Raw genomic sequence first — 15,468 nt, forward strand, 5'->3', positions numbered from 1 at the left:
AAATAGTAGGCACTCCAGGACACAAATAGATTTGTTTCTCTTTTTGGATTCATTTTGATAAAACACTGAAGATATAATCAATTACTGAAGGAACTCTATTCATGAATATTCCAAATCATAAACTGTCAGTTATAGTATTTTATGCCTAAAATCCAAGCAAACTATAAGCTTTTCCTTACTTATTTTAGAAGCTGTTCCTCAAGTTATACTTGATAGGTCTGTACCTAACTCATGAGACCTACAGTACATTTGATTTACAGTATAGAGAAAATTCACAAGAATCATCAGACAAAATACTGTGATGTAAAAACACGATTAATATCAATGTGGATTGTGAGTCTTCTGTTGCTTTAACAGACTGCCTTAAAAATCATTTAGAAATTCCCCCCTTTCTGAAGTAACAACAACTGATAGCATTTAAAATATCTGATGTATTAACTTAAAGCATTCTAGTTTACTACAATATGTAAGAGTTTTGCAGGCCAGAATATAAGAGTATATATACTGTACACTGTTCTGGTCTGGACACTCTCATTCGCAGGTAAATCTGTTATCTGTTAACCTTTCTGTTAAACAGCAACCAATGATGGCGATTAGTATCAAAAGTGGAGTTAAAAATTTAACTAAACTTGTGTAACAGTTATACTTTTAATAAAATGCTGTCCCAATGATTAATTGTGTCTCATTCTATCTCCTTGTACAAAATGGACCCAAGAATCTTTTCTCATGTGTATCCTTCTGATCTCTTTGGGCAAAGTGTGCTGGAGTACTACAGTATATTCCATAACAACATCACACTCTTAGGGCTAACAGCCACTGGCATAGACAGCTCAAAAGAGAAGCTGCAGTTCCTTTGTAGATGAGTAGTTGTGAACATCCACAGACTTAAGTTTCACCCACAATAAGTCACAGCATCACAACTCTGCTATAGGAAATGGCCAAGTGAACAATTGTTCTTTGTGAATGTGAACTATTCCAGATCATTTTTCTGATAGCCTCCCAGTAAACAACTTTCTGAGGCATTCCTGTTGACAAGGTTTACTGATTTTACTCTAAGTGTAACTCTTCCACAAACTCTGCATAAATATAGACACAAAAGCCCTAACTTTTCTCCTATCGCAACACTTCTTGGATGTCTTTTACCTCTCTTTCCTCCTTCTCTTCATATCTCACTAAATATATCCCAACAGCAGGTCAGTCTACCTCCAGCAGTGATTGCAGCTACAGAACCACATACCAGTGTTTCCAGCGAACGCCCACAGACATCTGTAGAGATGTGGAACTACTCAGTGGTCCTTTTTTAATATGAAATCTGGAAATATCTGTTATTTAGGGCAACTTCCCGCCGCCATAATTTAATTCCCTGTTGTTGTTACTTTTAAACCATCAGCCACATCTACACATCACTGAGGCTGTCTAAATCTACACAACAGCCAGGTTGGCTTTTGCCTTCACAGAGGCATCAGACGTACATGCCTCAACACTATTGCTTCTTGTAAGGTCACTTATATCAGACTTTCTTCCCATTCTCTAATATTGTGTTTATTTATACAGTACGTGTGTACAGCATGTATGCAACTGCATGCAGTCTTTCTCTGATCTTCCTTACTGTGCATCAGCACTCCAGTACAGTTCATAGTCTGGGAAAGTGAAAGATCTTAATGGGTATCTGGAGGGCTTTGAAGAAGGGAGGTTGCATAACACCAGATTAATATTCTACACCATGCTGACAAGCAGAAGAAATAGATCTGTAGGATCTTCTTCCTCCCACATACAAAACCAAAACCCCCTGTGAAGTTCTGCTTCACTCAAGGCTTTATCTTTTTTTAATTGGTTATATTATGACTTAACAGGACCCTGTTATGAACAATGAAATTCACATCATACTGCAATTTACTGGAACATTCTTATATTAAGCTTGAGTCTGTTGACTTAAAAAAGTCACTATTTTCCACACTTTTCATTCCAACAGACAGAAATCAAAACAAACACAGCAAAAAATAAGATACATAATATGTGCTTTTTTTCTTATAGACTAGGTATCAATCACACAAACTGAACGTACACTGTACAAGAATCCAGGCCTTGTCTATAGAGTAGAATAACTGCTCAATTACAAACAAGTCCTGTATTCTTAACAAATGTAAGGAAAAGAAGGAATTTATGATTTTAGAAAGAGTTATAAATACAAATGAAAATAATATATATATAATATACATACAGTAATTTCCTTCCGATTTCACAAAGTGTTTAAATAGCAAAAATAAATAACCTGAATACCTAATCTTCCTTGTAATCAGTACAATAAAATCTGGTACTTTCATTCATAACAAATCTAAATCAATACACTCAGCATAGATCACGACTAAAGGAAGTCCACCCACACAGTTAACGCTCAATACAGCTTCAGCTGTAAGAGGTAGGATGTGCTCAGGAGAAGCTACTGGACTTCACAGCTATTTCTTTATTTCATTGTTCTGACTGGGAGAGAAATAGTTATCCCTGCACAGGGGCATGCCTCCCCTCACTTTGCAAAGTACCTTGTGCAGTTAAGACAGCCGAAGGAGAGTTTCGCATAACTAGAGTAAACCCTTGCAGAGGCCCATCTTGAGAACGGCAGAGAAGCCAAGCTGCACTCCCACTGCTACCTTATTCTCTAAGCAACAGCTGCTGATGTGCTCCTGACCTCAATTCAAAGTCAATACGCTTCATTCTCACAGCAGGGCTCTTTGTTGGAGTTCATCTATTGTGCTGCCATGGGCTCTGCATTACACTGAGAGACACAGGGAGGGAGGATGTGATTGTGGGTTGGGAGGTGGAGGTTAAGACTAACGTCATCAGCTAGGCATCTGCAAGGCCAAACTCATAAATGCTCTTTTTTTTTTTAAATAATTCGAAGGCATACATACCACATATGAATCAGGACACCCTCATTTAAAGAACCAAAAGTTGAATTATCTGTGGCATTATTTACTTGCAATTATTGATGTTTGAAAGGAGTACCTGGCGTGCTAGTTTTATGCATTGAGCTACTCTATTTGTTTTGAACTACAATTCCGGGTTTTTTAGAAATATTTCTTCAGAAAAGATCCAGGAAAAAAATATGTTTAGCCAGTCTGCAAATATTGCATCTTTTTTTACGGCTATTGTTGTCATTAACTGTGAGGACTGAGTTTAAATTTTGTCTATTAAAAAACAAAACAGCCATAAAATAGCATTCATACAGCTTGATATTTGTCAGACATATTATAAAGGAATTACAAACATTTGACAACATTTTATAATGTCAATGCTACATACAATACCTACAGCATACATATTATTTTTCAATGTGATCAATGTATTCTGAGATCATCCAGTTTAAATGTCATATTACAGGATGTATCCGTTGTTGTCTCACTAAATCTAATCTTGCTAAATCAAATACACATTAATGATAAATAGCTTAAGCCAACAACATGCATAACAGTACCCAGAAACAAGCTGTGTGCAGTGACCTATGAAGAAAGCATGTGAAGAATTCAGATGTAACTGATGGAGCTGTCATCAAGTCATGACAGAGTACTTAAATGTCACCCAAAGCCTGAGAAAGTCTATAGCTAGTTCTGTCATGAGCAGTCTAGCATTTCTGAAGATGTATGTAAGAATGGCATTTATACTGTGCAAGTGTGTCTTTAGCGAGTTATCACATCATCTTTTAATTACAACAAAATTCAGCTTCCAGTGGAATATCTAAGGTGTCTTGTTTCAATAGCCATTGAATTTTTACTTGGTAAATCTTTTTTTTTTTAAATCACTGCCTATAGAAAGGCTAGACTCAGACCTATACAATCTTATACACTGGGCCTCTCAAGGACTAATGCTAGAGACTACGCAAGAGAGGTGACAAAGGAAAAAAGGAGTAGGAAACAGTGAAAAAGCTGTAAGAAAGGCTCTTTTCTTTTATTGTGTGCGCAAAGCCTGAATATTAGCATGGTGTAGAAGTCCTTGAGAATTACCTCATATAAAGGCGAGCAGATCACATCAATCCACTCCAGCTGGAGGCCAGGCAGCTCATCTTTCCTGTTCCGATCGAAAATGGCCTGAAACAAAAACATAATTTCATGCTTTACTACACATCGATATTTTAAATATTCATCCCCATGAAATACACATCAGGCAAATAAAACAAGACACTGGTGCTATTCACAATTCAACACTTGCTGTTGTTATTTTTTTAATTATCAGAAAGCAATAAGCTATATACAATATACATTACTTTCCAGTACTGATACTCTTTTCATTCATGAAAATTTGCCTCAATGTTGAACTGTTCATGGAACTGTTCTGAATTTACTGTTTCTTTTATATGTTGTCCTCTGGACCTGGTGAAGGCTAAAAGGGCTGTGCTTTAGAGATAGTTTACACTGGGATTAGATGTGTTTGTAACACCCACGTATATAACTTGATTGGCACCAGTTCCAAACCTGAGGCTAATGCACTACTTCTAAACAAAAAGAAAAGCAACACTAGGAGGAAAAATGAGTAAGCATGACAAAGTAATTACCAGAGAAATCTATATTTTACACAAACAACACATTACTATAGTTGAACCTTTCAATTTTTTTAAATGTCGGAAACAGTAAAAATAAAGACATTCAGTTTCACATTGGGGGTAAAAAAAATCCATGGCATTGTTTATATCAAACCAAAACAATTTATAACATAATTGTTTTTCTTCTGAGGAAAGGAAGCTAAAACAATATAAGTGCATTTCATTGAACACTTTAACTGGTAGCCAAAGGCACACAGCTTCCAAGATAGCAAAAATAATCACATTCAATTTAACTTGTGCAGCAGCTAGCTCTTTTGGAAAGCTCCTAAAGGCAACTTGAGCAGTCTGTATTTATAGTCATTAATTCAATGGGTCTCACACAGGGAGAATAAACCATATCCTTCTAGGTCACACCAAATGATGCAGAGTTTTTGTTCATTCTTAAAATGCTGCAGGCACTCCATAAAGAGCATCGACACAAAGATACACTGGATAAAGTTTAAGACAAAGCAATAAGAAATGATACACCAGCAGCCTGAATATATGAACCCTGGAGCCCAAAATATGAAGTCTAGATTTACACTTACTCACAACACCTTGGTCATATTTAGCTGTGTCACTATGCATGCCCAGTGAGTTACCAATTTATTTGTAAAAATATACTGTATAACAATCAAAATACCATTTACACTGTAAATTTAAGAGGGGTAGCATAAACATTTTCTGATACAACAAAAATAGGGGTAGTTAGTTGAAACGCCTTGAGGACTTAACTTGATATTTGTAGTTGCAAACTCAACAAAAAAGACTTGGAAGGACTGCTGAGGCAGATGTCTCTGTTGCAAGGGATTTTTTTCATTTAAGAATGCCACTTTCTGTTTTAAAACAACATGGAATAGTCGGATACGTTCTTAATTCTAAGTGCACTATTGAAAAAGTTTCAGAGTAAGAGAGAGGAAGAAAGGGGCACTTGACTCCACATGTGTTGTGCAGAGGAAGTATCCTGGATTTTTATGAAAAATTCTAGGAGTTAAAAGGTGGAGAGATTTTCAGATGACGAGTGTGAGAGGACAGCATTGAAATCAAACTCACCGAAGGAGTGAGTTTCAGTTCAGATCTCTCTCTGTCTCCTTGTTCAAAGAATTCACTGGTTACAAGCTCAGCCACCTAACAGAAATAGAAATAGATTGGGGTTTTGTTCAGCTCTACTTGACCAGGAAAACAAATAGTTTTCTGTTAAATACAGTATACACAATAATGTAATCAAATACAGAAATCAGAAAATACATCATAGCTGAAGCAGAAAGTTTTAATCTTTATTAAACCTAAATTGCTTTCATGAGAAATGTTAAGTAAATCAGCAGTCTAGTTCCTTTCTCAACATGTGAATATTTAACTTAGGGTGGTGTAATTTGTGATTCACAGGGATCTATACAAAGACAACTGCTCTTCTTAATTTATATCAATCTAGATTCAAGTTTGCAGATGATCCCAAATTAGGTGAATTAGCAAACACTTGAAGCAGCCAGTGAAAATAAAAAGTGTTAAGATAAAATTCAAGACTGGGCAAACTGCATAGACAATTGCATGGTTAGCATGCAGGAAGCCAAGCCATAGACCTATAAAAACAAATTGGGAAACACTGAGCTAGAACAGGCTGCTTATTGAGAAAGACTTAGACTTAGGTGTTTATGTTGACAATCATTTATGTTTTCTAGACAATGTGGAAACCAATTAAAAAGGTAAGGAAAAATGTAGTAAAGCTAAAAGCATAGAATTTATATCAAGGAATTTTTAATTTGAATGTTGTGAACACTTTTGGTCAACACGTTACATGTAAAAAAAAATAGTTTTGGAATCAGTCCAGAGAAGAGAAAGCAGATACATTCAGGGCTAAACAGTATGTCCTACACTGCCAGGCTGAAGGAACTGGACCTGTACAGTTTTCAACAGAGTGGATTATGAGCGGACCTGATACAAGTATTCAAAATCCTCAAACCCATAGGAGTTCTTCATAATGATCAGTGAAAATGACCCAGAGGATGTAAATGGAAATGTATTGAAAACCTAGAACAAGAATCCATATTTTTGGTGGATGAGAACAGCTGGATGACATCCTCCAATCAATCTGTAACTATTAAACAGGCTAGATTGGCAAAATGGTTTTCTCTTGTTTGCAACTGTTCAATTGTTCTTGGTATTTTCTACACATAATTCCTTACACTTATATAGCGCTTTTCTGGACACTCCACTCAAAGCACTTTACAGGTAATGGGGACTCCCTTCCACCACCACCAATATGCGCCAGTACACTCACCACACACATCAGTGGGGAGGAGTTTTGAAGCCAATTCATAGAAGGGGATTATTAGAAGGCCATGATCTGTAAAAGCCAATGGGAAATTTGACTAGGACACTGGGGTAGCACCCCTATTCTTTTTGAGAAACACCCTGGGATTCTTAATGACCAGAGTCAGGACCTTGGTTTTGTGTCTCATCTGAAGGACATCTCCATCACTATAGTGGAGTATTAGCACCCTCACAGACTGCAGGATGAGTGCCCCCTACTGGCCCTACTAACACCTCTTCCAGCAGCAATCTTTCTTTTTTATTATATATATTTACATTTTTATAATAATACTAATAGTAATGTTCTTTAGGTTTGAACCAGTACATTGTGTATTCATGATGTAGATTATTGCACAGAATAAGAAAGATTGATGCAACTGCATGATGAGGAAGGAATCTTTCATTCAATTTACTCATTATAGCCATTGTTAAAAAGAAAAAGAAAAGGAGGAAAAGTAAAGGAAGAAATAAGAAGACAAACAAGTAAATTCTCCCCAGCTGGGGGGGCAGAGTAACTCAGAGGGATTTACATATGTGATTTCTGCACAGCATGTTCATGAGACTATGTGGATTGCAATGTCTTCGCATGTGCTGTATGCAACATACTACCTTTCTTGAAATCTCCCAGGGCTTTGTTACAGCACCAAGGTCGCATGCCGTCATCAGCATTGACCTGCAAAGCACCAAATATGGTCATAGTTAACCACATACAAGATTAATGCAGATATACAAAATACTGCTCCCTGAATCCAGGCAGACTAAAAGGTGGGAAATGAACATATAAACAATTGCTTTCTGAAAACATGGCTCCTCTCGTCATTAAAACAACAGTGGTTTAGTAGTACAACATCCTTTTATACACCTGAATAATTAACACAGAGAAAACAAGAGACAATCTTCAGATCCTTGGCATTTTCCATTTTATGGTGGGAGACATTTTTTGCTCTCTGTTTTTGAATATGTTTAAGTCATCAAACTGTGAAACAGTGGCATAAGTAGCACTTAACGTGGTACTGTAGTTGGGCTGGGTTAACTGAACACCTTTAAATGGAGGAGGGAAGGAAATCTGGGGTTGGTGCACCCAGACTGTAGACAGAGAGGATTTCTCTTGTGGTCGATTCTTTTAACATTCAACAAAATCCGTCAGTGCCCAACAGTAACAAATGAAGCGTAAAGGGACGATTGAAGAATGATAGAAACTATATTGAACTTCAAAACCACTCCATAACGAAAGAAGGAAGACATCGCCGAAGTACTGAATTGATTGATATGTTGTGTCACATGTCCCAAGGGAACAGTAATTACCTGAACATATCTCTGTGGCCCTTCACATTCCAGTTGTATTCTCCCTTATGAACAAGTTCAAAGAAAGTGGTCCGGTTCCTAAAAGAGAATGAATAATTGTTAACATTTTCTTTACAGGAACAACTGAAAGTGATTCCCAAACACTGTGAATTTTATACGGCTATAATGGCTATTGTGTTTGCTTTGTTACAGACGGATGGCTGTGTAAATATACATGGAACAAAATGATAAACAAGTAAATATGGGTCTTTTTTCTCGCGTGAACCAGCTACAGCAAATTTATTTGATAAGCGCATAAATGATCCCCCGAAATGACCAGCATCTACATAAATAATAAGGTTTTTGCATGAGATTCAAGGAAATTCTCACAAAAACTTATGCCGACTTATGAAAGCAAATACAAAAGCAAACAAGTTAATGAACATATTCAAGTTCCACTCCAAAAGCCGCTATAAAAATGTGGAAATAAGTTATTGTGGAACAGAGATGGGGGCAGTTAAGGTAATCTGCTTGATAGCTAGTAACTCACTACTTTCCTTTGATCTCATTAAGACTATGTACAAACCAATGATATGGCTGAATATGACATTGACCTAAAGGCAAATCTCATGGAATGCATGAAGCTTCAATTTAAATTTCTTCTAAAACCTGAAATTATTATAAAAAGATGCTTGGGTGACCTCAGATTTCACTCATTTGCTCAACTTGGCTTTCTAAGTGGAGGAACGTTCTGTGTTCACTATTTGTTGTAAATCTGCAAATTAAGCTTGAGGATTTTGCACAGGTTTAAGGGAGTATGAAAACTGGGTCACTTTAAGTGCCTTTAACTAATTGGTATATAGTTCTAATCACCCATGATTTATGTCTGAAAGCAACTGAAGGGTACACTGTTGTGAAAAAACACAAAAAAAACAGGCAGAATACATCAGCAATTCAGGTTTTATTCACTATATTCACTGATGACGGGCACAATCTCTCTCATGAACGTCTCTGTAAAAAATATTTGAAGACGCCAAACCCACAGTAAACTATGCCAGAATGCAAGTGGGCCATACACAAGGTGAATATATAAACACCTCATTAGTTCCGTCATTTGAGAAAAGTAAACATTACCATAACAATAAAGCTTTATTATATGCAAAATCCAGAGTTATTAAAGTATATGTAACTTTTAGTAAGAATAATGGAAGATGGAGTAAAAGACAACATACTGTACGGTAAGCCAAACCAATCAGTTCAATGTTGTCAGGGCATTTTGTAGTTTAAAGATGTTAAGCAAAGCATCTTCCACAAGATGGCAGTATAAACTACACAATTGGAAAACCTGAACAGTGAAGAAATAAAGACTGATTTGAAACTGAATAGGTAGTAGTGTTGATATTATGTGATGGTAAAACTAAAGCAGTAATAGATTCCTTTGTACTGCCCAAAGTTCAAATTACTGATATTAAAGACTCTGCATTTCCTTCCTTTTTTACAACAATAATGTAGACAAAGTGTGCAGCTGCATGATACATATTGCATTTCAAAATCTCTGGATACCTTCTTTTCAGTAGACCCTTCTTTGCTTTGGTAAACAAAAATATTAAACACACAGTACATTTCAATTTTATCAGTGACTGAATATCTGTAAGTTGATTTATAGTACACCGTAGGAATTGGACACAAAATCCTTCTTAAGTCACTCGTGCATACTGAAGAATACATTCAATATCATATTGATTATGCTATGCAAATAGCTGAGGAAAAGGAAGTCTGAACATACTCAAAGTAGAGGGTTAGGTCTGTCGCCAGTATTGACTGCTTCAGAAGCTGCATAAGGTCACTATACTCTCTGGAGGACAAGTTTGAAAAGATATTGTGGCCCTGTAAAGAAAAGAGAGGAAACCTGCTTCAACTGAAATACTAACACGATATTTAGAAGAATGAAACTGACCCAGTCACAAAACACATCTGCAGCTTTTCTTTAAAAGTTCCCATGGTCTTCCTATACCTTTCAATCAAATTAATTAGTAATTATACATTTGCACAAGAAAATAATGAGAAAGTGTGTCTTAAATTGACTTACATACAGATTTGTATGGCCTTTAGATTCTACCTCCAATTGCCTGCACAACTGACTACTGACTTCCTCATTTATCTGGGTGATCCTTTTAACCAGCGAAACTTATTTATACAGGTTAGTATTATGTTTTTGCACCACATATTCTTAAATGTTATTTTTATTGGGGAAAAAAAAACAAAGATGAAGATTAACCTGGCCCAACTTGTGGACTCTGAACATAAAACAAGGCTGCCTGCAAGATAAGGCAGACCTGTTTCATATTGATTCCAGCACATTTCACAATTTTGTCTCACAGCATGAGTTTCAAAGTGCTTATATTTGTTCTGCCATAAGCGTTTTTCCACAAATCACCACAAGCAGCACTAAAATCAGAAGTTTCTGGAAAAGCATATAAAATCACGTTGCCCTCAATGCATTGCAAAGCACCGAAGATGACAAAACTTAAAAACTAAAGTACTGTGCAGATTAATTAATGTATTTTTAACCTCTTTCAGACTTTTGTGTCAGAAATGATTAATGGTGTCACAGCCTAAATCCATGGAATAAAAAATAGCTCATCTAATGTTTGTCTAGGATTACTTTGTTAAATAGTTTCATAATGCATAATATTATGATATCAAAGTGACAGACTGAGTAGATAATTAAGCCACATGTCCATTAAATAGCACCAGAGACCAGAATGATTTGATCAATGTTCAAAATCATTACTCATCAGAAGAGATAAGCTTTGCAGGTGTGTCTATAAATGTGGATCTACAGCCCCAGCTCTTTGGGATTGGTATCACTAAATATTGTTTATAAAGACAGTCAGGTATTGTTGTATGAAAAGAAATGCTAGATATTTTTACTTCCACAATAATCTTAATTTGCAATGGAGGTTTGAGCATAATGATGCATAATTATTAAATGTTTTAATTAAAGACTTAGTCATTAAATTACTAGTAATGATGGTCAAGATAATTGTCAACATTTATTGTGTCATCAAAAAATGATGGTATTCTGACCAACTGGACATCTCTCAATTTACAATATTCTTATAGACAGGAAAAGAAACTTAATGGATCCTTTGCTCCAAATCCCTGTTTCAGTCTGAAATGAAGTCTTTCAAAAAAGCATACTTTTGGATATATCTTTTTAAGCATTCATTAGCAACAGAAATGAATCTGCAGTTCTATAACTCTAAAGTCACTGGAAATGGTACATACTGCATAATCTTTCCTACTGCCCATTTTTTCAGTATAGAAAAATTAGATACAGGAAAACAATGGTACATGTACTGTATAATATAACTCATTGCCAGCAGACTAAAAAAGGCCTAAAGGAGCTTCAGCAGGGTAGACCTATCTAATTACAGTAAAGTACATTTCAGAGGGCTTCTGCTGGTACGTAATGTTCTGGGACAAATTTCTGACTGCACTATCAGTGAGTCTGAGTCCACTTTGACAGTAAAACCGTGTGAAATGTCAGTAAGCTTAAACACCACTTGGAAAAACAACTACAAAATCTACTGCTAATCAAGGTAAATTTTTCATGTATGACCAAGTCAAGAAGGTCTTGGTGTACTAAGCATGCTTCTTCAGTTTGTATAGACTGATGTTGTTTATATTAATGTCCACAAGAGGGCAGGGTATCTAGACGCATGGATATACAACATACTGTACATGTTAACCCTGGTCAGTATGTGACATTTTTTATTTGTTACATCAACAAGACCATTTATACAAAACGAAGACAGAGCATACACAGTGAAAAAGTGTCATGGTCAAATGTCATTTTTGAAGTGAAAAGAGAAACAAAAATACTGTAACCTGGTTTAAAAGTTGCATGTCTTAAGTGTTAAATACAATCTGTTCTAATCTAGACAGACATGTCTGTGATCCAATTAGTTTTAAAGTACAAGAGCCTTAAACAATGGCAAAAAATGAGTACTTGGTTGTACAATTTAGCTTTGCCTTTGATTTATTCCTGCCAACAGCTTATTGACTGCTGTTCATTTAGTCAAAAAAAAAACATTGATGTTTTTATCAAGATGAGAGCTAATATGGAAATCTTTACAGTATTGTTTTTCTATACAATATGCACATTTGTGTGTATTGTTGTTGACCTAAAAATCACTGTTGAGAACAATTTATCAAGTTGGGATTGATGAATTCGAGTTTCTGCCTCCCAGTTTGATAGATGATTTCCAGGTTATATTTGCACAGCTCAATATTGGTATACTGGGTCACAAAAGAGCTTTGATCATTTTGATAAAGCAATGAAATCAATAACCAGAATGGACTGTGCCTTCGTTCCCTATCTTGCTCTCTACATGAAAGGCATTGTTTGTATGCTGCGTACATTACTTGTCCTAACTAACAGCTTTCCAATACATTTCACAGACATCGCAAAAATCAGTTGATATGTAATCACTCTGCTTTAATGTTGTACATATTCAAACAACGGAAGTTCTTAACTAAAGTTTGGGAGGGATAATAATGACAAGTCACACTCACACAGCTGCACCTACTCACAATCGCCACCAAACAAGCTCTATCAACTGAACTCAATCAGCTCCCTTTTGCATTTGTCTCAAGAATCCCTCCTCCACCTCATCTCCACCTTGTACCTGCTCTGGTGTAACATATTACTGTATATATTCATCCATTTTCTATGAGTAAGTCACCTATTCTTGGTAAGGGTCATGCCAACTTGGAGCTATCTCTGAAACATCACCCTGGGTGATTTAAAGATGTTGATTAACCTAAGCAGCATATATTTGGTAGGTGGGAAGACAATGGACCACCCACAGAAAACCTATGAGAACATGGGGATGCATACTCCACAGAGACAAATCTAGAATCAAACTCTGACAGGGTGGTAGATGCATTAACCCCCACAACACCTCTGCGACAGATTACAGAATTATTGTTGGGCGATCTTCATATCCATTTTTCACCTAAGTAAGCTAAAACTACCAACGTGGAGCAGCACCCACAACACGGAACTACTTACAGAGCTACATTCTCTTTGACCAGGCTGGGTCAATTCTACCATGTGAATCGGCCATATTCTGGATATACTTAAACATCACGGAATGTCCTCTGTCATTTACAGCACTTGAAGAAGGGTCTGAAGTAAGATCAGAGACCACAATAATGAACGCAGAAACAGTATGAATCAATGTATACATTATTTTTTATATTTTCCCCATTTCTTCACCTCATTTTACTTTTGTCCCTGTGGGAAATCTCGGATATATCAGCAAGATCAACCTTTGCTCACTCTGGCCAGGGCTGCAGGTAGTGGAAATTGCACAGTAGCGAGCCACAAGGAAGACTGCTAGCCTACTGTACCTCACTCTGGAGAATCATGACGGCGTGATTGAAATGGTGGTGCTCCAGAGTGGCAGAGGTGCCGTACAGCTGAGCCAACGCTGAGCCCGTCCTGATGAAGGAAGAAGAACCACATTGATTTGTTATAGTTGGGTGCCTAACCCTTCTTGTAAAACCTGATCAAATAAATCTACTAAATAGAAATAACGTTTGTTTATATACCACCTTTCCAAACCTAGGGAAGCTGTACGTAGTGATTAAAGAACAAGACAAAAAAGAACAATAAACGGTAAGAGGGAAAAAAAAACACGTATCCCCACGAATGCCGTTTCTGCGATTTGGTGTGAAGTTTTTTGATCCGAGCCTCGTTTTGTTTTGCGTCTACTGTTATTTAGTACCCCACTTAGCACTTCCACATGTAAAAGCTTTGTAACGCCATTGTGTTTCTATATACCTGCGAGCAACTCTGAATAAACGGATTTGCAGAGATTCTCAACATTAGTCACTGTCACCGACATATAGGTGTGCTAAGTAAATTACTTGGATCAAAGGAGTGATTTAAAACTAGATTCTGTAATCAATCTTTAAAAATTTAATGTACTGATTCCAGCAACTTAACACAATCAATGTAACAAAAAAACACAATAGATGAAGTTTGTACCTATGTAGCAGCTTCATAAAGCAACTGTATGGTAGAAAACTATTGCAGCTAGCTGTTAAGTACCTCATTCTTAACTGTGTGATAGCTATCAGTGTAATACCTTTGGTCTTTCCATGGTAAATACAGCTTTTTAGACTGTTAAGTTTCATTAAGAGTGTGCTTTCAATATTAGACCATGTAATGAAGAAAAACATACATGATGAAGCTAAAATACTTATTTTAATAGGTTATTTTGGATATTGAAAAACAGCTTCTGAATTCTTGTGATATGGTGTAGCATTCCTTGACCAAACGCAAGACAAAAGTTCTTTATGAGATCAAAGAGAATCTTTCACTTTAAAGTGATTTGTGTTGCCGTAACTCTGAGATTCTAGCATTGTCTTATACATTTATGAGAACACTTCACTTAAGTATTTTATTTAAGATGCACAAAGGACACTTAAGGCAACACAACTTAAGTCATGCTGTAAATTAATTCGTGTTCTACTAGCTCAGTACTGTACCAATATCAAAAAGAAAAAAAATGTTATACAATCAAGTGCACTGCAGCAGAATGTGGTTATTAACCTAACTTTATTTCTGTACAACAAACAAATAATGAACTTACTTTGCTTGGAAGGCATTGTTTGTTCCGCGATGATCAAGATCATGACATAAACAGCCCACTATGAGCGCTAGAATTTCCACTTCTGTCAAGGTTTCCTGAAATCCTGCAGTCTGGAAATGAATACAATAATTTAGTGCAAGGTTCTAGACTTTGTTACAGCGAGCATTACAGAGTTGTAAAGGATTTTAAATTAAACGCAGATGCATCTTAAAAGTAAAACAAAACTGAAGCGGTTTTGACTGCTTTTCAAGTACAGGATGTTCCATTGATATACCATTTTCTAGTAAAGCAATGTTTCAGTAACATTGTTTTGGGATTGACATTAACAGCAAAGGAAGCAGGCATTAGCATTATTTGTATCTTCAGCAACATTAACATATCACTTACAAAAATGCAACTTTTACGAAATAATATAGCAAAATAGTTTGGCAGGTTTTTATAGAATGGATATTAGCTGTAGAAAATATAGAAAAATGCATCATTTGGCTTCAAAAATGTAATCGCTGATATCTGGAAGAATTGTGGTAAGGAACATATGGAGGCTTAATGCCAAGTACACTTACTGAGCCTTTACAAAAATAAAAATATTACCTTGCCTACAAGTACACTTATAAAAATAGAAATCTTAATCTT

General features: G+C 36.2%; 1 protein-coding gene across 1 annotated transcript in view; it reads right to left on the bottom strand.

The window, feature by feature from the left end:
• pde11a (phosphodiesterase 11a) overlaps nucleotides 1–15,468 on the bottom strand; it is a 97,581-nt gene that overhangs the window by 11,093 nt on the left and 71,020 nt on the right. Inside the window, exons 13-19 of the mRNA XM_015358865.2 lie at nucleotides 14,836–14,945; nucleotides 13,589–13,679; nucleotides 9,954–10,054; nucleotides 8,189–8,266; nucleotides 7,493–7,556; nucleotides 5,627–5,701; nucleotides 3,999–4,082 (exon numbers count right to left, since the gene is read on the bottom strand). Coding sequence (XP_015214351.1) covers nucleotides 3,999–4,082; nucleotides 5,627–5,701; nucleotides 7,493–7,556; nucleotides 8,189–8,266; nucleotides 9,954–10,054; nucleotides 13,589–13,679; nucleotides 14,836–14,945 — 603 coding nt within the window. The remainder of the gene's footprint in view (nucleotides 1–3,998; nucleotides 4,083–5,626; nucleotides 5,702–7,492; nucleotides 7,557–8,188; nucleotides 8,267–9,953; nucleotides 10,055–13,588; nucleotides 13,680–14,835; nucleotides 14,946–15,468) is intronic.

The sequence above is a fragment of the Lepisosteus oculatus genome, chromosome 12 (assembly GCF_040954835.1).
Source record: "Lepisosteus oculatus isolate fLepOcu1 chromosome 12, fLepOcu1.hap2, whole genome shotgun sequence".
NCBI lineage: Eukaryota > Metazoa > Chordata > Actinopteri > Semionotiformes > Lepisosteidae > Lepisosteus > Lepisosteus oculatus.